The following is a 24,946-nucleotide window of genomic DNA, read 5'->3' on the forward strand; positions in this document are numbered from 1 at the left end:
TGAGAATGATCAGCCTCAAGACAAGCTGCCCTGTGCTGGGGAGGACCTCCAGCAACAAAGAATAAATTGTAAGCAAATGTAATCTGTGTAAAGTTATGGACAAGAAACAACAAACAACATCTCATTGATACAGTGCCTGTTCGGGACAGATCCTATCCCTTACAATGGTATATCATTAAGAATAAGGTCCAAAAGCAGACCTGGTCCACATGAAAAAAAATTGAGGTCAGAGGGCCTGTCATAGCATAGAAAAGTTTTGAAATTAAGACATACATGTGTTTTAATGGTGCAGAAGGATTTTTCTCTCTTTCTGTGTATCGTAAAACTTTCTTTCCGCAGTCTGGTGTTAAAATCCATGCCCAGTGGGAATGAGGAAGCCACCCCAAAATTTTAAAGTGTCTTCAAAACTAAACAAAAGTGGTTTTTTAGCTACTTCAGAATATGCCTAAGTGACCAAAAGCATCCCTCAGAGACATGGGTTTGTTCTATAAAAGTCCACAAAGCCCTGCTGAGAATTTTAAGGCAAAGTTGGACTTGGTTATATGAGAACAGAAAATATGAGATTCAACCAGCAAAGTTCACCATTTAAAGTGCCCTACTACTCAAGCATAATGAGTACATCACCTATAAAAAATTTAGAAGAAAGGTCTCGTGCACATTATGAGGAAATTGTTGGCGTCTTACGATGGGTCATCTTAGCCTTGTTATTAAATGACAGCAATCATTAAAATGCCAAACATATTTTGACAGAATTCACTTTATAAAATGTCAGCAAGTCTGTGTTTTTATTAGTTTGTTCCAAATCAATTTAGAAATTTCAATAGAATGCTTGTAAGTATTCCCTAAGCAATGTCCAGTCCTGACTTTCTACACACAAAAAATATTACAAATTAATCAGATTTTCAGATTTCTGCATAATGGCTTTGCACATTTATTGCTTAATCTTATTATAAAATGCTGTTATGATTGACACATCGCAGTGGAGATAGAAGTCAATTGAATAATATGTAGCAGTCAATTTTATTTGTAGCTTAATGTGCTGAAATATTTTTTTCCACATTTCCATTATTTATAAGTCTGTCCCTTTGGAGAATATATAGAAGAATTTGTTTTAAATGAGCCAATAATACCTTCTTTAAAATTTATAAGCGTGACAGAATCGTATCTTTTTTTCTCCGCCGTCCATGGCTTGCCAGTAAACAGGGTTTGAATTGTCTCCCACTTGCTATTCATAGGACAAACATCAGGAAAGAGGATCTTGTTAAGGGTGGCTTGGAATTGGATTTCAGCCACCAAGAAAACAAAAGCTACTGAGTCAAGCCCCCCAAAAATGGCAGCCAGATCTATTTATTTATTTTTTGCTTACCTATTCATCTGTTTATGGTTCCTGCCGCTATGTTACCTGCTCCCGTCTGTCCAGAAAACAGAGCACACCGCCACACACAGAGAAACTACTCTGTTTGAAGAAGATGTGAAAGACTTGCCATTTTGGTGGGAATTCATTCTTTGTGCTTTGGCATCCAACAGGATTCTGGCACAAGCGGGAAGCTGTGATCCACACACAGCACAGCGGGGATCCCTGGAGTTAGGGTGTTATTCCTACTGTTTCATTTAGCGCCCAGGAAACTGGCTTCAGGACATCCCTATGCTGTCCAGGGTATCACCTAAGGTGAATTGGAAAAGGCCGTCTCTAAGAAAACACATTCATAGGAGTTGGTATCTGCGATGGGTACAGAGAAAAGGCTTCCAAGGCTCTGCAGTCATATTAAGGGATAGTACAGATGTACTTGGTCACGTCTGAGATCTCGTGTTCTCTGGCTTTGGGAAATTAGATTAGCTATCGCCCACCTGTGCATAAAGGATGCGGTTTCCCACCCACACAGCGCATTGGGGTAGCGGTGCAAACCGATGGATCATGCAAGCCTGTTAGTGCGACTGACGATGGTGTCACTTCCCCCGCCCCCGTCCCCGGTCCCAGCCTTCTCCCTCCTGGAATGACTGGCCATCCTGAATATCCATTAGCATAATTTATGCAGTTGACAAGTGATTTGAGCACTGGAGCTATTGATAAATCACTCTGGCATGTCATCTGTACCTTAATGTTATGTGACATCACAGGAAAATGGGGTCATGGGCAGTTCCCGGGCTGGATCTTCTATTAAAGGGAGCACTTCTCTTTTGAATTCCAGGGGCCAGAGGAAACCCGGCTCTATCAGACCCAGGCACTCCTGACCAACACCAGGCCAGTCAGAACCACCCCCCTTTCCCGGTTGGGCCGCAGGTCAGTATCTCTCCACTGCTTTTCCATTAGGCTGCATTTAGGATGGTTTAAACATATAAATAACCGAATAAATAGTAATGAGTTAAATCCAATCAACTCCAACAGAGCAAACATGGTGATAAATTTTTGTGTGGGAAACTATATGACTGCATTATTTATTAAATGCCATCAAGGAAAAAAAAAGTGTTTGCAGAACTCCTCTCTTTTTAAAGGCAATGTTGGTTTTAATCATTTGGAAACTTTTTTTTTTTCCATCTTATTATAACCTACTTACCAATGTGCCGTTGGTTACCATGCAGTTTTCGAGAAAGTAAAACTTTAATGACTGGGGTGTGAAGAAAATTAAGTTATTTCAACCTTACTGGAACCATTTTTGAAATACAGGATGTGATTTAATATAAAAAAGTTAATGCAATTTTAATGCAAGTTCAGCTTATTGGGTTTGACAATACTGTACATCACATACAGCTCTTGCATTAATAAAGAAATACATTCATTATTTTTTAAAGTCCAATATTTGTTTTTTGCAGCCTGGTATGGTTATATGGAGGTGAAGAACACAATTATGAAAGCTGGGCTCTTGGCCGTTGTTTTAGCTCTGGCATTTAGTGGGAAGCTTTCAGAGTTCACCTGCTTTTATGGGAGAAGAGGCAGCTATGGGAGCCCGTCTCTCCCCTTTACAGTCATTGTTACTGTAAATTAATCACCTTCAGCCTTTTGAGGGTTCACCATTTCAAGATTTGGAAACCCACGTGTAGGGCTTGGAGTGGTTCTCCCTTGTGTTCCAGTAGCCACCAAGTCTCCCTGTGGTCTCAGGTCCTAACGTCCATCTCAGAGCATGGATGCCTTGGTGCTCAAGGACAGAAAGGCTGGGGAGGGGTCTGCTTGTCTATGGAAGCCCAGAGAAGGTTCACAGGGACCCCTGGAAGCCGGAATCTCCTGGCATGCCTTTTCTAAAAATTCCACGCTTGTGACATTGTGTGTATGTGCATGCATGTGTGTGAACATACCAGGGGTGACAAAGTCATGCCTCCGGGTCAGTAAGTGTGTGACAGACCCAGACAGTGAGACATGGTTGGCAGCTTGACAAGCTGGAGAATGCATGCCCTGATCCACCCCAAGAATTCAATTAAAAAGAATACTACATACCAACCCCCCAAATCTCTGACTTGCGTGGTCTGAGAGAACCAGCCATTTGCCTCCCCTCTTATCATGATATTGCTGTGGGCAGTGATAGGAAATCAGTGATCTGAGGACGAGCTTATCACTTTTACATTTACTCTTGGAAAATATGTTGGTTTTGTGCTTTAGGGCAGCTTTATTTATTTATTTATTTTTCTAAAGAGAGGCAGTTACTTTTTGTGAATTTAGTAGACTCTAGCAAATAGGGGCTAGGCCTGTGGAGAATGGAATGGTCTAAAACCAGGCTGCATCTGGTGTCCCAGGGCTTCTGCAGAGGCCTCACCAGAAGGAGCCATGAGGGGAGGCTGTAGGCAGCAGCCAGAGGTTGGGTTCAGCCCTCCTCCCCTCCTTCTGCAAATAGAGCAGCCCTACTTCCTCTGAATCACTTCCTTGCATGACAGGGCATGGCCAGAAAAGGGTGAGCCATGGGTTCTGGAGGAGCCTGCCTTGGCATGACCCCACCCTCCCACGCCCACCAGATATGGGGTTCTGGGCAGATTACTAATCCCTCTGTATCTCACCAGTAGTACAACTGCATTAATACACACATGGCAATATTAGAATAGTGCCTGCCTATAATTCACTGGGCTTTGTATTATGCCTATATTTAATTACTTGCCACCCCTCCAAGAGAGTTTTGTCTTCGTTCCTCCAGAAGAAAAATGGATGTGACATTATCTGTCACGTGGTCCCCAAAAGAGAGCAGTGAAGGTCCCGGATAGAGGACTGTAAGACCAATGACCCTTCCATTCACATGGCTTGTTCAGCACAGGAATACTGCCTAGGCCATCCCGGTGGAAAGCCCATGTCCGGTCTCAAATACGCCTGGTGCCCACAGTGCACACTGGCGGCCCTGCCTTTCCACTTTGAGCAATGGCTATTGGATGAACGGTGGACACAAACCCATGTTTCTGATCTTGTATGAACTGAGCAAAGCCATATTCAAAAGCTTTTCCAACTTATCCACATCAAATGCCAACACTTTTGTTTTCCTGTGCTTTTTTCAGAACTGTTAGTATACAGACACAATTTTACCATTTTAATGATCTCATTGTCACTGTTGAATGATTATCCAGTTGTATTATAAACATTTTCTGTTTTTCTAAAGAGGCGGCCATAATGATCCACTTTAAAGACCGTGTAATATCTTGTCGGGTTTAGTACTGTAACAAAGTATTTTTCAACATTTAAATATTTTTAAATGTAATGCATGTTTTTATGCATTTGTTTTTTGTCTTTTAGAATGGTATCTTCGGGCTACATCCCAAGAGTATATTCTGAGTCAAGAGGGGCTGAATATTTTGCAGCTCTTGATATAGATTTCCAAATTGCTTTCCAAAAGGCTCACAACTGTGTGTGCGTCCTAAATCCACATAATGGTGACACTAGAGACCTACCAGCATGTTGTAACTATTTTACATCACTTTTGCTAACTTAATAAATAAAAAATAGTATTTTATTGCTACTTTTGAGCCAAAACAAAATAAAACAAAACCCTCTGATGCCAATGAGTTCTTTCTGGAACAAGAAAGCACAAATTAGCAAAGAATTTCAAATATGTAAGGTTAAGATCAAACGGAAATTTATTAGAAGAATAATGCATAAACGTAAGATTTTACTTTTAAATGTATTCGAGTTCCTCAAAAGAAATCCGAACCAAATGAAATTTGCCAAGAAAATGAAATGTGATTTCAATTTTTCTTTTTTCCTACTGGTTCGTTCTGGAACAGAGCATGTGTGTTTACTCCTTGTTCAGGAAATTTTGGACCCTGCTTAGAACTAGACCCTAAGAAGAAAATGCTCTGAAAGGCCACGTCTTGGTTCTACTGGAAAGTGAGCTAGGATTATCTGTTTCCTTGCAGCCACTTCTGACAGCACAACAGTTAGCCTCGGCTGTCGCTGGCGTGATGCCGGGAGGCACGCCGGCCCTCAACCAGCCCATCCTCATCCCCTTCAACATGGCCGGACAGCTAGGAGGACAGCAAGGACTGGTCCTCACGTTGCCTACAGCGAATCTCACCAACATCCAAGGGCTGGTAGCAGCCGCTGCAGCCGGAGGCATAATGACTCTACCATTGCAAAATCTACAAGGTAACCCATTGTCTCCTTGGGCCATGTAGGGCTCTATCCGCTGCCCGTTGTACTCTGCAGTGCTCACATGCCCTCGGCCGGTGAATGTGGTTCAGAGCTGCCCCCATTATCAAGGGAGATGGAAGGCTTGTGTAGGAAGCAAAGTTTCAAGTTGTGTGTGAATTCCTGGCTTGCTCAAGCCCTGAGCTTTGTCAGTCCTGCAAATCATCAGAAACTTAGATGTAAAATTATTGTGTTATTATTTGAGGACCCAGATTATGATTTTGTGACTTCTTCAGTGTAGCCATCTGCAAAGAAAGATTTGTTTGTGTGAGAAGTGATTGGAACATCTCCAATACAAGGTAGCATTTGGAATTCTTAATTATTGTTCTCTTGCTAAGTATTTTTAGTTTTAATTATTAAACAGAAATGTATTATTTGGGATCCTACTTTATAATGAGAAAAACAGACTTGTAGATCGGACCTTTATATTATGTGGGCATTTAGTAAGAGCTGGACTCATTTAACTCTGGAAGGATATTTCTTTTGGTTTTACAAAGGGTTTCACTTTTCTAGGAAAGATTTGCTAACACTGATTGATAGACTGATTTACAAAAGATTCTGTTGAAGGAAGAATTTTATGGTGAAAAATGGCCTGCATATGATAGGATTAGGATGCCTAACAAAGAGAAAATGAATTCGTTTGAGGCTGCTCAAAGGTGTTTGTTTCCCCCATTGATAGGAATGTTAGCAATTAGAAAGAAATTTTTCTGCTTGCTTGCTTTTAGTTTTTTTCAGAGTGAGTTCAATGGATTAAGTTATCAGAGTAACAACTTAAAGCACTTTTTGTAGTTGGTCAAATGTCATCAGTCCAAAGACTAAGAAACGAACCATAGAAGAACTGGTTAATTCTCAACCTAAACTTTTTTACACACTGTATGTTCTAATATCCCTCCTATTGTTGCCACTTCTTGACTTTCCCTTTAATGTTTAAAACGAAGTCTCTCTCGTACCATTAAATTGTGCCAAGAAGCCCGCCATTCATAAATCATGCATGTGCAGGACACGCTAATGCACAAACTTTACTTGTTTAAAATTTGAGAGTGCCTGGGAGCCAGGATCCCAAGATTAAGCAAATAAGGCAGGAATAAACAAGGTGAAAGCAGAAGTAACAAAGTGTAGGGAGAGGCTTTCTAATGCAGGTGGATGATGAAATCTTAATGAAGAAATGGGCATTATCAAAATGCAACCTTCCATTTGCAACATCTGTGCTTATGGGAATATTGAATATTATAAATAAACATAAGCTCACAGAGCTCCTAGGTCATGAATTAATCTTGCTTGGTTAAAGTAGATGCCAAAGTCAGAGTCCAAAAAAATCAAGCTTGTTGTATTTTTATTATAGTTTGGTGTTCTTAGGATTTTATTACCTGGTTATTTTAAGGGCTCAAAGTTAGTGACTGTGGACTAATGTGGAACGTGGACTTCCATCAAGATTTTCTCTTTTCTTTAAATATCAAATTTTGGAGTGCTTATAGTTTGGAATTTGGTTCTTTGGGGCACTTTTGGTTTCAAAAAAGAAATCCTAAGATTTGTGTCCTGAGTGAGTTGGTTCAATAAGAGTTCTGACTCTTTACTGCTTGGTGCTTCTTACATGATTTTCTTAACGGTCTCATCTTCAGAAGTGCGTTGATTGGAGTTGATGGTCAAGCTCTTGTCTACTGCACAAACACAAGGAAACATGTCTCCCTTTGTCATCCCAGTGATGCTGGAAGGCAGATGGTAAGGTCATTAAAATAAAACACCTCCTGGTTGCAAGGCAGCCTATTCTAAGGAAACCTTCCTCATCAGTCTTAACACTCAAGCCTCTCTTCCAACACTTTGTTCTTTAATAACCTTGTGAATGAATCCCCGTTCCCGAGTCACTGTTAGGATCCACATAAATTCCCATGCAGTTCTGTTGGGCCTTCCTCTTCCTTTCATATGTTCCCACATGATTTCTGGACCACCCAGACCTCACTAGTTTGAGAAATAACCAACTATCCTGGTTTGATGGGGACTTGGGCTTTTCTGGGGACATGCGACTTTCACTGTTGAAATCGGGATGGTCCTGGGCAAACAAGGAGTTTGTCACTCTACCCGAAGTCCAAAAGCAATAAGAATGAGAATCAGGTAAATGTCTCAGATCTCCACAGTGCCCAAGATGGATGTTCACCACCAGAAGGGCAATGGCAATTGGCTACCTTGTCAGTCAGCATCTCACCCCTTTAGGAAACCTACTGTAGTCCTTGGCAATCCACAGGCAGTGTCTATGGTTTGTGTGGTTTTCCAGGCTATATCACAGAAGGTGGTGGGACTCTAGGGATGGTAGCTGGCTGGCTGGAAGTCCATCTGCCAGAGTCCTGGTTGACTTTGAGACCGAGCCAATCCTAGACATAATCCAGTCTCAGTCTCTTTTGAGGACGGCAACCTGGCTCATGGGCTATGATACCCCAGAGGAAGTCCTTACACACATTTGTGTCATTGACAGGGTAGAATGCTCCGCCCCTCCCCATGGCCCACCTTAGAAGGAGCACAGTAGCCTCCAAGGCTTTTACGAGTCTTGAAACCACTGGTAAGTCTCCCCAACACTAATTAACACCACACCGTCTTGGGTGGTTTTATAAAAGAGCTGTGATCTGTCCATGTGAGGGGGAGGGACTTAAGTGTTAAACCCCTGCTCTGAAATAGAACCTGTTTCCAACCTGTGCACTTAGCCCTGGATGGTTCCCCCTTTCGTCATTGTGAAACGTTAAGGTTTATTCATGAAAGAAGCCTGCCAGCTGGAATTATCTCTGACTCTCCTCCAGCCTTCCTGCCCAGCCCTTCAGCCTGTCCATGCTTCTAGTTCAAAAGCTACAAATTTGCTATGAAAGAAAAGTGCTGACATCGGTTTCATCGTGTTTTGGCATTCAGGGATAATTTTTCAAGTATTTTCTTTACTAAAGGGATTGGGAGCCAGTTCATTTACTTTCACTGTCAAGTGACACGGAATTGCTCTCAGACCCTCAGAGGCCATGATTCATGCATGTATTTTAATGAGCACTAATGACATCATGTTACACTGAGCAGCTTTTCTCTGCTCAGGCAGCAGGGGTCCTATCACTGTCTCCTCCTCTGAGGTACTTCCTGCCAGCCGGTATCAGCCCCTCCTGGGAGCTTATTAGAAATGCAGGCTCATGGAACAGACTCTGCATTTTAAAAGAGTCCCAGGAGATTCCTACTTACACAACAGTTTAAGGAAGACTGGACTAGGGACCTTTTCCAAAATCTATTTGGCAACTCCCCTGTATCTCCAGCAGTCTGCCCAGATTCTGAGCATCCTAGGGTGATGGGAGCCATGTGCTTGTGAGGAGTGCCCTTGTTAACTTTCCAGCTCTAACTCACCAAACCTGGCCTCTAATGAGGAGAAGGACTGAAAGGAATAACTTATTTGGGAATTAACTCATTGCTCCTGTTAGGATAATCACGTCCCCAAGACCAAGAGGCGTTCTCTTACACAATTAAAGCACAATTAAAGCCCTTGCTCTGAGATTTTATCCAACAAAAGCTTGCATTGCTGAAAAAAGAGACCTGTAGGAAACCCAACTGCACAGCCTGGGGATTGTTTCCCCTTTCTCCTCAGATCCTTCCAGGCAGGAAAAAGAGCACCCCTACGCCATCAAAGAAGGGCTTTTCTTGTAAGGAAACGGCTGGGAATTAGGAGATAGAAATCTTGCAGAATCCCAGGAACACCTTATGGCCCAGCCTCAGGGTCCCAGGACATGAGGTTTGGGGATGAGAGGACCCAGTGAGATTAGAGATTAGACAATAGGGATTAGAGTTTGGGGATCAGAGAATCCAGTGAACCACCAAGTAGCAGACTGTCTCATTCCCTCTGAGTAGACAGGCCTATACCCCTACTTCTAAACTGTTTCCACTCTTCCCTGTACCTCCATGTGACTCTTCTCTACTGTGTTGGTTGACTTCTGACTAGCCCCTAATTTTAGTTCACTCATATTCCATTCTGTCTTCTTGGAGTACATGCATCTTCCCAACCCATGTACCTCTTAGGAACACTCCATTGCTATCTCTAGCATCTCTCTCTTTATCCCCATCTCCATGTTTATCAACAGCTCAAACTCACCAACATTCCAATTCCCAATGGGGTGAGATTTTGCCTTCTAGGCTATCTTGTAGGTCATTAGCCAGACTAGAGATTGACTGCCCTGTGTGGAAGTATGCATTCTTGTACAGCCAGGTGTAATGTGGGTGGAAGGGGGAGCCAGGATATGTGAGATGGAGCATGCACAACATGCTGAAGAGAAACACTAGGGCCTCCCTCATCAGTAGAAGGGCACCATGGGAGAAGGCTAGGTATTGGCCTGTCTGCTGAGATTAACATACAGATCAGGAGGCCCTCCTATGTGCCTGGGCAGAGATGGAGAACAGCTCTGAACTCAGAGATGCCACGGGTGGGGTCTAGGTTCTGAATAATTTAGAGGAAGTCTGTGGAAGTTCTGGCTGGGATTCAAGCCCAGATGTGCCCTAAACTCAGATAAGACCTAGGAATGATCTACTCCTCAACACTCCATGTCCTTGCCTGAAATAGACACAGTTTTGCATTCTCTTCCCTCTCCTTTGAGAGCCCTGCCCCATGCCAAGCACCTCCCACCATCACCACTCTGAGTCCTTCCATCGCTGTGTCCTTTGTCTGTCCTCTGCTCACAGGGATTCAATTTCAGGAGACTATCAGTGAACCTACACCAGTGAGAGGAGACTCATGCTGACTATGAGGCTTCAAGAAGGAAAATGTCTCAGGAAGCTCTGTCACATACTTTGTGAACTTTGTTAAAAGTCAGGCTTCCATTTACTTACCATTCTGACACACAAATAGCAGGGTTAAAAATATAATTTGCATTTGTCCTAGTGTGGGAACTAAATTATTATTTGATATGGCAGAATAAAGTCCCCATGATGGAATTCATGCAAATGGGTTGTGTTTTCTACTTTTTTTCAATTGAGGCAGAAAATGTAGTCAAAAAGAACCCCCAAACAAGTGGCAAGCAGCAGAAGGGTTAATGGGACAGCAGAGGTGGGTCTACGTCTAGGACAGATGATTCAAGTTAGTGACTTGTTCTCATTGCACAGGCTGAGAGATAACCCACTAATCACTGTGGGCAACATAAATGGAGAATATAAATGTGCTACGTAGGAGATTTATATCAAAGTGTGAGCATTCCAGTTCAGTCAAGCATAACATTTAAATTAATGACCAAAAATACATTAGAGAGAGATGCGTAATCTGAACATGGAAAAGCAATTAGGTTCAAGGCAAGTTGAAAAATGAAGACCAAGGGTGGTTTTCCTGCCCTTCATACTGGCAGGAAACCAGCCCTGGTTTTCTCTCACTCTCCAAATTAAAGCTTGTTCAGGGTAAAGTATGTGGGAATGCTTTTGGTTTTAGGAATTTCATGTACGATTCACATCACAGTTCCTTTTTGTTTGTTTTGTTGGTATTTGTTGTTTGAATTGAGGCATCATTTACATACAATAAAATGCATGGATCTTGGGAATGTAGCTCAATGGGTCTTGAAAATTGTGTGTACCCATGCAATCTCCGCCTACCACAGTCAACACAAAAGACATTTCATTCTCCCCAAAAGGTTCCCCTGTGTCTCTTTGTGGTCAATCCTGTCCTTCCAACCAGGCAAGCAACCCTGACCTGCTTTCTATCACTATGGATTGGGTTTTGTTTTTTTTTTGTTTGGTTGGTTTTTGTTTTATTTTATTTTTTTGGTTCTAGAACCTCATGTAAATGGATTTTTATAGTATGTATGCTTTAGTTTCTGGCTTTTTTCACTCAGTCTCATGTTTTTGAGATTCCACCATGCCATTGTGTGTGTCAGGGTTTCCTTTCTTGCATTTCTGAGCTGTGTTCCATTGTAAGAATATGCCACAATTGGTTTATCCATAGCTAGTCTGATGTCTTAGCAGGGCAGATATGGTGAAGATCCCCTTCCCTGGGGGTAGGAATAGGTTCCCCCATTGGACATCCCTTGGGAAGCATGCTTGGCCATGGTTCTCCTTGGTCCTTCTCTCTACCCCTGGAAGATTCTTCCCTGTCCATTTTCTTTCTTGACTACATCTGAAGAGAAAGTTGAGAAATATGCCTTTATTTGAGCACTTCCTCAATTCATGTGTGGCTTATGGAAGCTCTGGGCGCTGCAGCGGTTGCTTGAAATTTCCAATAGTTAAAGATTTGTAGCTTCCTTGGGAATGTGGTTCTCTCAGAAACCGAGAATGCTTCTGATCTTTTTGCTTTCAGTCAGTTCCAGGTGCCACAGTTTTTTCCGAGGCATACATCTTCAGTCTAATTTATTTTTGCTTTTTCACTTTCACGGTTCTTTCAACTCAGTTGGCCTCAGGGTGCAGGTACTTTGACCTCCTTGGTGTTTTCTAAACACACACATACCCAAGGGCCTTTGCACAGAACATTTCCTCTGCCTGAAGGACTCTTTCCCCAGAAAGCATCAGTCTCTCCACAGCCCCTCAATGCTATTGTTCCCCCCTACCTGCTTTCCTTTATTTCCTTTGTCCATAATACTTATTACTTTCTACAGAGCCTTAAAATCTAGAAATCGTTGAGACATTTTTGATTCTTTCTCTATAAGCACTTTGGGTCATGCTTCCTACAGCCACACCGGACAGTGGTAGCTGTATCGTGATGCTTGGCACTGATGGTCTAAGGGACGATATCTGCATCCAATGTGTTTGTAAGATGTAGTGTTTTTCTGGTCCTCCCCTCAGAATGTAAGCCATACAATAAGCATCTGTGTTTGGTTTGGTGATATGGTCCAAGAACTCAAACAGTACTTGGCTCATAAGTGCTCAAGGATTGATGGATGGATGCATGGATTTTAAAGTAGGAGTGAGTTAAGTGAAAAGAAGTAAAAAGACATTCAGTGTAGAGGAGAAGAAGACATGAGGAACATGGAGTCTAGAGTCCTCTGAACAGTTTTGTTGGTTGTTCAAGTGAAGGTCAAGAGTCTGAGGTGGCAAGAAATCAGACCAGAGGGGCAGGAAGGAGGGCGCGTACACCTTGCATGTGCATGAGGAGTGGGCATTATAGGGCTAATGCGTGAGAGAAGAACACACTTAAAGACGTGTAATTATGCAATGATATTTTCGTTTTATTTTCTATGTATTTTTTATATAGTTTTGCATTTATATATTATGCCGGTGTAATTCCAAGGACTCAAAGCAGGTTTCATATAAGAAACAAAAAAGTCCAGACACTGTTTATTAGAAAAGGAAGAAACCTAGATGGAGATTTGGAACAATGGGACAAGTTGAAGAGGAGACACATCACATTCCATACTTTTAATTATCTGACAGTAAATAGAAACATACCAGCTTAACAAGAAAGCCTTATTTATTTTTGTTTCTGATTTTCACTGATTTTATTTATTTACTCAACACTGAGCTTCCATAGCATATTAGGTCATGATCGCAGCTTAGGGTATAACTAAACAAAGTGAAGAGAGTCTCGGAAGCCATCTCTGTGCTCGTGGCATGGGATAAAGAAGATGGACAGGATGAAGGGTGGCAGGGATGGGGACAGAGACAGAGACCCAAAGGACGTGAGCAACAAAGCCATACAATATCTGGATGAAGAGTGTACCGGGTTGAAGTTGGAGGTGCTAAGAAAAGTTAATCACACAGATTGCCAATGAAGAAACATGGAACCACCTGAGGGGCAGGACACTGGTTCTCTTTGAGCTTTCATGAGGTCACGCTATAGTAACAGACAAGCACAAAATCTCAGTGAGGTACAACCAAGATTTATGTCTTTATTTAATAATACATTTTGGCTGCAGTCAGCAGTGGCCTTGCTGTCCATGTACATTCTAGGATCAGGCTAAAGAAGCAGCCTCTTCCTGAGATAGGCCTTTTTCATCACAGAGGGAAGAAAAAATGGCAGAACAGCAATGGCCTTCAAAGCTTTGGCTTGGAAGTGGCCTGTATCACTTCCAGTCAGGTCCTTCGCAAGCCTGCTGCCATTGGAAATGAGGATTCTCCTAAAGGGAGGGCCGTTTCTCCAACTCATAATTAGAAACTGTATTACAAGGTGCTACATTGCTCAATGGAAGATACACTGCATGAACATTTGACTTCAGTCCCCTGGAAGATTCCTCCAACACTGAGAATCTACAGTGCCATTAGTCCATGAGGTAACATGGGCTATCCATGTGGTTCCTTTGAACACAATACAAGAACAACTTCTTTAAGTGTGACATTCAAATGATAAATATAAAAATAGATTACAAATAGATGGAACAATTAGGGGCTTTTAAAAATAGCCCATGAACACATGTAAAAGCATGACTTCACTTATGCAACATTCAGGAAAAGGCAAAATTACAGTGACAGAAGGAGATCAGTGGTGACCAGGGGTGGGGCTGGGAGTCAGAGTTGATTATAAAGCAGTGCAGGGGAATTTGGGGGGCTGACGCGATGGTGCTCTTGTCTTGATCCTGGCGGTGGTTACATGACTCTATGTGTCAAACTTTTAAAACAGAATGCTGGAAAGGGTGAATTTTACTGTATGTAAAATGTACCTCAATTAAAAAAAAAAAGGGAAGTAGGTGACATGGTGTTTATAAAATATCAATAAAATACCAACTTATTTTAAAACATAGAAAAGAACATGGGAGTACAAAACTGTTAATGAAATGAAAGTTGGGGAAAGCTTCATGGAGATGAGAGACTCAGGCTCTCCCATTAAAGTGTTAATGGCTCTGCTTCTCAGATGTACAAATGAACTCTAAAGTAGAAAAGATTTCACATGTGCACAGTTTGATCCCGGTTGTTTGAAAGAAACCCAAACACACACATACCCCACAGAGAGAGGAAAAGAAAAATACTACATATGACAAAGAGTTACCAGGAGACTCTGGACAGTAAGAAATGATGGCTGATTGCTTTCCTTCTTATACTTTATACTCATTTAGGTTAAAAGTCATATCCAAAGCGTCATCATTAGCATTGATGAGCTTATGTCTATATAGGTCTGCCATCTTGACCTTCTAACCACCTTTTTAAAAAAGCATCCCTCAACTCAAAGTGGATTAATTCTCAAATTAACAATACAACCACAAAGCAACTCTGTGCATTTATTATGTATGAGCAATCTTTAATACCAGTAAAATTGCCTTTAAATGTGCCTGATTTTATTGATCAAAGGAGGATTTATTGTCCAGGAGCGGGTGAGGAGTAGAAACGAGTGCTGAGCATTCTGGTACCGTTCTTGAAGAAGAAAACAGTAGGTGGCCATGTGTGCTGCTTTTCCTAATGATTTACTTTTGTGCTATTCAAGTGGTGCCTACACTCAGAAAGTTACATCCCCAGGGACCTCGTGAGCATGATACCACTCACAGAAAAGACAGTGTAGCCCGTGCTACAGAAACAAGAAGGATGGACTCCGGCTTTTAGTATGCAATGATTTCTCAGCCTCTGATAGGTGGTTTGCTGTCACAAAGTCCAATATTAAAAATACCTAGTGCATAAATTTATATTTGCGGAGTTATTCAGAAGAGCCGCACATGACACAGTGTACAATAATACCCCATCCACCATAAAGAAGTTATGAAAGTTGTTGCGTGTGTCTTAACTTTGGCAGTTTTTCAAACCTCCGTATCTCTGAGGCTTCAGACTTCTTATTTAAAATACCTGGAGAGCCGGTCTGCAGTACATTATCCTTGAAGCAGGCGTCACTGAGGCACTGGGGTATGGATTAAACTGGAAGCACATGAATGAGGAGTATGACTAGTATACTGTGCATTTAAGAGATACTGTCAATGGAATAAAGCATTGTCAAAGGATAATGGTTTCCAGCTGCCACATAAATGTCAAAGCAAAGCCAAAGCATTTATTTTCAAAGCAAAAGGCAGGGAAGTAATGTGATCCCCAGTTTGTACATAATAAGGCTGTAAATCCATCAGGGCTCTTGATGGTATGCAGCGATGTGTCTACACCAGGATGTGCAAACTGGATTAGATTCCAAGGCAGCAGCCATCAGCGCTGTGCTCCAAGATGGCTGCCGCTAGAATGGCACTGAACATAAACAAAGGAAAAGATTGTGCTCGAAATGCTTCTCAGTCTCACTCCGTTACCAAGGGTGAGAGGGAACCGGGATGGCGTGTTCAAATTTCCTCTGGAACCAAAATAAAAATGTCTTCTGTATCTGAGAGAAGTGAGGAAGGGGCAGGCAGGGACGGGGGAGGTACTGAAAATAAGGAGGTGGGAGCTGGTCCTCCCTTCTCCTCTGCCCCCTTTTCAGAGAATGAAGAGGTAAAGTTCGCCAAGCAAGTCCTGTCTTCTCTTACGTGTGTGATTCTTACAGGGCAGCTTTCCAGTGAGAGGTCACAGCTATTATTTCTCAGCCCCTCCAGGGCAAAGCTTAGTCCTTGTTTCCTGTCCTGAGCCGTGCACAAAGACTGATTGATCGATTTCACAAATATTCACTAAGCATCTGCTCTTTGCCAGGCACTGTGGTAGGCATTCAGGTCTAGTTAGGAAAGAGACTACTGTGGTAATCCTGAGAAAGGGACACGGTGACAGTGATGAAGAGCAGAAGATGAGTTAGGAGACATTAACGAGGTTCATTTGGGAAGATTTGGTGATGGATTAAATATAGAAGGGTAGGAGGCCAGAGAAGGAGACGGGTAGTTCAGCTGGACCTGTAAGTTCATTTCCTGTGGTTGTTTTAAGTGGAGACGCCAGGAGCTGGTTGGAAATACATGGATCTAAAACTCAGAATGGGGCTGATGCTGGAGACCCTGATGTAGAAACCATCAACGGACGTGATAGAAGCCAGGGAGGGAAGAATTTTCTGGGGAAGAAGAGGTTAGTGAAGGAACACAGTCCAGGCCATCAGAAGAGGGAGATGCAGACACAGCACAGACCCAGGAGAGAGGTCCCAGTGCGTTAAGATTGCTCCATACCAGCGGAATGTGAGGCTCCTGCGGGTCTTTGTGTTTGGATTCTTCTGTTGGACATAATCTACACATTCACCTCGGAGTTTTGGTTGTTGCTTACCCGTTTTATAGCCAGAGTGCCACAAGAAGGAGCCAACAAACTGTGCTGTCAGTCTGATCTTTATCTTCTGAAGACCCGCCAAGTTTCCACGTATAAAAGAAGCTATTTTGAGAGCATGTACATAAAAGCTTCAACGATATTGCTCTTTTGCTGAAAAGTAACTCCACTGATTTAAATCTATTATTTAAAAATGTCATTGTCATCTTAAAAATCTCAAAATGAAAGTGTTTGAGTCTTTTCTTCCCTGCCGTTCTTCTTCTTAAAGCACTTTGGGTCATGCCCATTATAGCCACGCAGGGCAGAGGAAGCAGCAAGTTGGGCTTAGCTCGAGGGCACTGGGGTTTGGGTAGAAGAGGATATCTGGGCCTGGGAAAAACTGTAGTTCAGATAATGTAATTTTAATTTTTGGAAATTATTTCTCTTGAGAAATGACATCTTGTTGCTAGCAAAATTAGTCTCTGAACATCCTTTAGTTTCATGTTAACCTTTCCTTTGATATTAGTGTCATCATTACCCCAATTATATTAATCAACCAGGCTCACCAACTTTCTAGCCAGAATTTTCAAAACACCCCCCCAAAAACTTAGTCCATTTGCCATTTGCCACCAGATTAGTATTAGCACAAATCTGCAGGTCCATTAAAACATTTTTATGTATCTCTGTTCCCCTGTGTACCATTATTTTAGAAATTCTTAGCAGAACATATATATATTCAACACTTGACATAAGATAATTTGAGTTTGCTGTGTTTGGAAAATAACTCACATGGGAGAAAGTTGCATTAAATAAATAATAGAGATAAAATTTATACTTCTATATATTTGAAAGTTAATGTTGCTAACTTACAATAGAACTGTAACATGAAGACACAGTGCTATAATTTGATTGATTTGTTTTGACAGCAGTCAAATAATTGAGAGTGAAAGGTGTCAGCACAGATGAAATATTGTATAAGCCACATTCAAAAGGCAGCCCTAGCAGCAGCAGCAACTAGAGTTTTATTTCCTTTGATTCCATACTGGTGCTCACCTCCAGTTTATTAGGAAACCATGAAAGGTGCACAACTTCCCCAACTAGGGAGACTTTTATGGAGAGGCTAGAAATAGAAGTTTGTCAAATAGTTGAACAGCAGCTATAGACAAAAGGATGGGAAATGGCTAGAGCGTGCCAAGCTGAATGCTATAAGACTGTCCCTTTCTTCGGCAAGTTTGCTGCTCTCTTGCGTTTGGGCTCATTCTGAAGACATCGTGAGTCAGGGCAAGTATTAGATCTCATTTTTCTGGCCCTGGACAGGAGATGGGCAAAAAGGAGGGGTGTGCTTGGCACCATTTCTGAGTCCAGCAGATGGGGGAGGGATATTGCCCAACTGAAAACCCTCATGCCTGGTGGACAATAAGATTGGAGGTGCTTGGTAAATGTAGAAGCTAAATGGCCAAGGGAGGCTTGATCAGCAGAAGGCAACTGTTGAGCAAAGGGTTAACAGAACGTGGGGGGAGGAGTCCGCCACTTGCTCATGGTACCAAATACTGTATGTCCAGTACTATTTCCTATATATACCTAGCTATGCTAAAGTTTAATTTATAAATTAGGCACGGTAAGGGGTTATCAGTAGTAATATAAAACAGAACAGTTATAACATTATACTGTAATAAAAATGCATGAGTGTGGTCTTTCACTCGGAATATCTTATTGTACTATAATACGTCCTTCTTGTGCTGATGTGAGATGTTCAAATACCGTGTGATGAGATGAAGTGAGGTGAATGACGTAGGCATTGTGACGTGGGATTGGAGCACTGCTGACCTTGTGATGACATGTCAGAAGGAGGGTCATCTGCTTCCAGACCACAGTTGGCCATAGGTAACAGAAACTGCGGAAAGCAAAACTGCAAATAAAAGGGGACTACTGTACTTTTATTACTTAGAGTTGCAAAGTCCACAATGAAACCCATGAGCCACATGTGGCATCGAGCCTTTGAAATGTTGCTCCTCCAGTTCTCTGTCAAATAAAGAAATACAATCTTTGGAAGGAAGAAAGAGAGGGAGGGAGGGAGGAAGAAAGGAAGGAAGGAAGGAAGTCCAAACTGACATATGCTATAGATGTAAAATCCAGACAGTTGCAAATATCTCATTAATATCTTTATCTTGATACCATGTTGAAAAGATGTTTTGGATATATTAGTTTGTTAAATTTGGATATAATATGTTGTCAAAATTAATTTCACCTGTTCTTTTTAATTTTTTAAAATATGGATACTAGAATATTTTAAATTACATGTGTGGTTCACATTTGGGGCTTGCATTATATTTCTATTGGACAACATTGGCCTGGCCTGGAGGATCTCCCTAAATCCCATATACATGGGGCACTAATTAAAAATTATGTTCATTAAGAATGAACATTTTTAGCATACACTTAAATTTTGGTCCCTCATACAGAAAAATCACAAAGGATCTGCTTTGGTGGCAAAAATTAGAGAGAATAAAATTTGGAGGTTCTCTGCTGAAGTTTAGGGACTGATTAGGAGATACTGTATCTATATAATTTTTATTAACAACCTCCAGTGATCAGAATCTGAAGTTCTCTTTTCTTTTTAAAAATTATTGTACTTTGTACTTTAAAATATAGAGGAAATATATATATATTTATATATATACATATATATATAGAGAGAGAGAATAATGATCTAGAATTATTAGCCATTAACATTTTGCCACCTTTGCCTGAAATCTTTTATCTTAAAAAAATGAAACATCATAAAAAATGCTGAAATCCTCTTCTACCTCTCTCCAGTCATTCCATAGTATTCCTACTCCTAGAAGTAACCACTACCCTGTGTTTATAAATTTACTAAATATATATGGTTTTATATATATATTATATATACATATATACATTAAATGTATAGTACATTTACTATAAAGTATAAGTATAGTATACTTACTATAAATATATGGTATTATTTGGGGTGTATTAAAATCTTACATAATGATAGCACACTCTAGATATATTTTCATATTTTGCATTTTCCATTTGAGGTTTGTCGTATGTTGATACATGTAGATAGAAATTATTAGAATTATTTCGATCATCTTATTTCGTGTGGTTTTTTTCATCATGCTTCTTCTGCCCTTTTTCTCCTTCCTTGCATTCTAATGGATTTGTTGAGTTTTCTTTTTTCCACCTACTGGATTAGAAATGAAACATCTATTTTTATTCTTTTCGTTGTTATCCCTATATTTGGAACATGTGTTTTAAGTTATCACATCAGTATTTTCATCTTTCCTCCCAAATAACATTGCAAATTTTTGATCACCTCCTCTCATCTTCTATAATGTAACTCTCCAGCATTAGTTTTTCTTTGCACTGTTGTGTTTAGAATCTCCCTTAGCTTTCATTGCATTTGCAAAATTCTTTACCCTTCATTATGTCTTATATCCCATTACTTCCCTTCAGAGCTTTCTGATTCTTTTAAAGGAGGTTTTGAATGATAAGCTGAGTTTCATTTGCTTAAAAGACTCTTTCTGTCCTTATTTTCTATTTCAGCTGGAGTTAGAATTATAGGTTAATAACTTATCTTTTCAGCAGATGAAGAAATTATCTTCTGGGCTCTGCTTTTTGTTGATAGTAAGTTTATTGTCAATTTAATTGTCATTCCTTCATGGAAAAAATGCCTTTTTTAATCATGGCTGATGTAAAGATTTTCCTATTTGTCTTTGGGATTCACCAGTTTTATTGTGAAATACCTTGGTCTTGATTTATTCTTATTTATCCTGCTTGGTATTTGGGAATCCTGACATTTCCATCATTACATCTTCTCCCCCAGTCTTTCACTTCTCTCCTCCCAGAACTCCTGTTACATGTCTGCTGTCTTCCATATCTCTGAGCCTTTCATCATATTTTCTCTCCCATTATATTTTGTACTGTGTTTTTCCTGTAATTTCCTTAGATCAATCATCCAGTTTTCTAATTCTCTTTGTAGTTATGTTTAATCTTATGTGTCACTTTAAATTTTTCATTTTAAAGACTGTATTTTTCACTAGCAGAAACTATATGTTTTTTCCTTTATGGTTTCTGGGGTTGTTTTCCTAGATTTTTAAAATCACTTTAAGTATGCTCATTTTATATCTTCAGGCTGTCTTTTAGCTTACGTACTTGAGGAGCTGATTAAAGAGACAGCAGTCTCTCTCTTATTCATAGTGGAATATGTCTGTCCATATGTGGTAAGAAATTTTTTATTTTGAACTCACTTTAAACAGAGATAGTTTTTCTATAAAGTCCTTTGAACTTTGGGGTGCCACAAATATTGCTAAATATTTATTTGCTTGTGCCAAAATCCCAACAAGTTTCATAAATGATTTATTTCTCTGCTTGGAGATACCTGCACCATATACATAGCATAAATTTCAACTACATTACGAAGTATTCTCACAGAGTTTTTCCTACTTGAGGCCATTAACAGAAATAAACATTTCTGTTAATTCCCTGAACTAGTCAATGGGATCCATCTCATCTCTTTTCACTGTTGGGGCAGCTCCCCTTTCAGGTTTCGGAATTTTAGAAGCAGCTCAATTCAAACAGCTTTTTTCCCATGTGCCCAAGTCCCCGGATCTTGTCCCTTTGTTGGTAGCCAAACATCAGCCTCATGCTGGCCAGGCCTAACACATGGTCTGGCCTCAGAGGACCAAGGTGTCAGCTAGTTGTCTTGCTGTTCTTGATTTCTGATGTGTAAGGGTTTCCCTTTCTGCTTGTGTATCTAAATTTTTGACATAGTTTAGGCATAATTTCTATATATTGGAAGCAGAAAGGTTGTCTATGTTAGGTCAAATATTTTTCCATGAAAAGTCTCTTCCTCTCCCTTTTTTCAATTTCTGTAAGTAAGTCAAATCTGGATAACTAATCCTTAGCAGATAGATGATTCCTAAACATTTCAAGCATTCAGTTAAATTTGGTAGTGACTTAAATTGAATTTTTTCTGGAGCTTTCAGAAATTTGTAAATACTCTTTGTGGAATTATTGAAAACTTTTAGAAAGAAAGCACAAGACCATTACGAATACTAATATTGTAATCCTTGGGATATTCTTGAATAATAGATATATCTGTGGTTTTTATTAAATAAACCAAATTCTGTGTGGATGTCTAAAATTATTCAGCTAAGCTTTGGTCTCAAAAATAAGTAACCAGCAGGGATCATGAATAAGAAATTTCTCAGTTTCAGAAAAACATAGTTTAGTTTTTGTTTTTAGAATATTTCTAAATTCTGATATTGATTTTAAAATAAATTTTAATTTATTAATTTAATAAATTTTGTATCTATTAAGGATTGGAAGTTAATTCTGAATTAATTCTGCATTTTAAAAGTTCTTAATATTTTTATTCTGAAGTATTCAAGCCATAACAGAGGACTATAGTAAATACCTATGTGCAGTGTTCTATCAAATTCTAACATTTTTCCCTTCTTGCTTCATATTGCTTCTTTAAAATATTACAAATATTTGTAAGTGGTCTTTATAATACTCCCAGATCCCATATTCCTCCCTCATATTTGTTTTTTGTGGAATTTTTTTGCCCTTTTTTTTTTTTTGCTGTGGTTAAAATATACATAACATAATATTTAACACTTTAAACACTATTCAGGGCATTACACACATTCACATTATTATGCAATCATCATCATCATCATCTCTAGAACTTTTTCATCTTTAGCAGTTGAAACTCTGTGTCCATTAAACAATAACTCCATTACTCCCTGCCTTGGGCAACCACCCTACTATTTTCAGGCTCTATGAATTTGAGTGCTCTGAGTAGTTCATTAAGTGGAATCACACAGCATTTGTCCTTTTGTAACTGACTTATTTCACTTAGCATAACGTCTTCAAGATTCGTCCATTTTGTAGCATGTGTCAGAATTCCTTTCCTCCCTAAGACTGGATAAGTTTCCATTGTAAGCATATGCTACATTTTGTTTATTCACTCATCTGTCAATAGATACTTAGGGCTGCTTTCACCCTTTGACTATAGCAAATAATGCCACCGTGAATGTGGGTGTACAAATAATCTGTTTGTCCCTGCTCTTAGTGCTTTAGAGGTACACACCCAGAAATATAGTTGCAAGATCATATGGTAATTTTGTGCTTAGCTGCCTGAGGAGTCGCCATACCATTTTTCTTGGCAATAGCACCATTTCACGTTCCTACCAACAACGCACAGGGTTGCAATCTTCCACGTCTTCATCAATACTTGTTAAAATCTGTTTTTTTTCTTGTATTGTTTTTATAGTAGTTCTACTAACAGATATGAAGTGGTATCTCACTGTTGTTGAAAGAGCCTTTTTGAGACAATAAATAATTACCTACTGACTTCTCCTGATACTGCTTAATCACATATGGGTATATTCCAAATAACCTAATAACCTAGGGAGAAAATAACCCTAAGGAGAGAATGTACACTTTAGAAGTTGCCTTATTTCTGCTTCATGGCCTGCAAATGGTAACTATTATAGGTACAGTTAGAGGTATAATTGCAGTTGGATTTCCATTTTCAAGACCTATAAATGTATCTCATATACAGGTGAACACTCGCAACGTTCATCATGAAAGAAATCCCTTCAGTGCAAATATTCTTTTCCTATTGACTTCCCTTACAATTAAAGAGTCCACTAAACAAAAAATGTATTTACCTGTAGATAAAATGAAAACTTTACTTGAAGAAGATTTTCAAGCTGCAGCCCACTCCCTGGGATTCTGATTACTGGAATCCAATGGAAGGACTCTATGAAGACATTCAGGGCCTAGACAATAGTTGTCCTTTCCTTTGTGGCATTTTTTCAATCTTGAAATGTTCCCTACCTTGGAGAGCTCTCTAAGCACCTTTCTGAATCCAAGAATTCCTTCCATGCCAGGGCACTGCTTTACTTTCTGTTTTGAATGTCACAGATGTTTCTACCATGTTCATGCTTCGGTCTGGTAGAAACTACCCTCAAATCCTTAAGAGGCTGATGTTTATTTTTCTAATAAATTCTATACTCTAGTTCTTGTTTTATCCTAGCCTAAATTTTTATCATTGAAGGCTTCAAGTTCTATTTAAGAAGTAAACTTGTTCCCCACTTTACCATTTCTGTCCAATCATACATGCCTAATATATTTCTTAGACATTTCTGGTGCCTCTTCATGTGCAATAGGTGGTATTGTCTGTCAAGTGTAAACTACACTTGGAGTTCCTGGGTGGCTCAGATAGTTAAGCATCTGCCTTCGGCTCAGGTTGGGGTCTCTGGGTCCTGAGATTGAGTTCCACATCAGGCTCCCAGCTCAGCAGGGAGTCTGCTTCCCCCCCTCTCCCTCTATCCTTGCTTGTTCTCTCTCTCTCTCTCAAATGAATAAATAAAAAAACTTTTTTAAAAAAAAAGTGCAAACTATGCTTAGCAGAGCTACACTTCACCACCAAATTTTGGTCTGTTTTTCATTTTCATAATCTACACAGGCTGCCCTCTACTCTCGCAAGGAAGAGAATACAGGGTAAGGTAGACAGCTTACCTCAAAGAAAAGAGCAGGTGTACAAAAGCCCCTCAAAATCATAAAGTCATTGGTGCTCATAAAACTGTATTGCACACTTTTTCAGGAGATTAATGAGTGGGTCATAAAACAGCATTAATTTTTTGGCCAAATTCCAGTCAGAAAGTTGTGTGTTTGCCAGCTGCCAGAGACTTGCTCTGAGAATATTTGCAGTTAAAAACACTAATGCCATTGGATTTCTTCACTTGGTAAAGAAATAAAAATAGGAAAAGTTGTGGAAATCATCAAGCTAGCCAGTGTTCCTGGCCAGGTGTGTGCTCAGGTGTGTCTTCAGCTAAAGTACCCCCTTTGTGGGGAGGAAAATGAGGATGCTGGAGCAGAATACTAGCAAGAGTCCCCAACACACAGATCTTAGACCCACAAATGCATTCTGTCACAGAGTACATATATTTTACTCACATGGTACAGAAAGAGGACAAGCCCACCCACCATCACAGCTTTTCAGAAATTCTGGGTATCCCTCGGTAAATGTGACTGAGTCTGGAAGTGCAGTCTTCTCTCTGAGACCTGGGACAAACTTCCATGTTGGTTCTTGCCTCCTGAATGTTCTGGAATATTATAGGACCATGTGATTTACTTATTTACAGTCATCTGTCAACTGTATTTTAAAAAATGAGAAGTCGAAGCACTTTTTACCTCAAGTATTTCAATACCATCTTCACATAGAAATACCATTTGTGAATTTAAATTAAAAAAAAAATAACAACTTTAAAGCACTTTGAC

The 24,946-nt window shown here is 40.1% G+C and overlaps 1 protein-coding gene across 2 annotated transcripts in view; it reads left to right on the forward strand.

Moving 5' to 3' along the window:
• POU6F2 (POU class 6 homeobox 2) overlaps positions 1 to 24,946 on the forward strand; it is a 366,003-nt gene that overhangs the window by 122,876 nt on the left and 218,181 nt on the right. For both annotated transcript variants that reach the window (XM_045089526.1, XM_045089527.1), the window contains exons 3-4: positions 2,190 to 2,281; positions 5,326 to 5,554. In XM_045089526.1, the coding sequence (XP_044945461.1) occupies positions 2,190 to 2,281; positions 5,326 to 5,554 (321 nt within the window). The remainder of the gene's footprint in view (positions 1 to 2,189; positions 2,282 to 5,325; positions 5,555 to 24,946) is intronic.

Source organism: Mustela putorius, unplaced genomic scaffold, assembly GCF_011764305.1.
Source record: "Mustela putorius furo isolate JIRA1106 unplaced genomic scaffold, ASM1176430v1.1 tig00003845_pilon_pilon_pilon, whole genome shotgun sequence".
NCBI classification, from domain to species: Eukaryota; Metazoa; Chordata; class Mammalia; order Carnivora; family Mustelidae; genus Mustela; species Mustela putorius.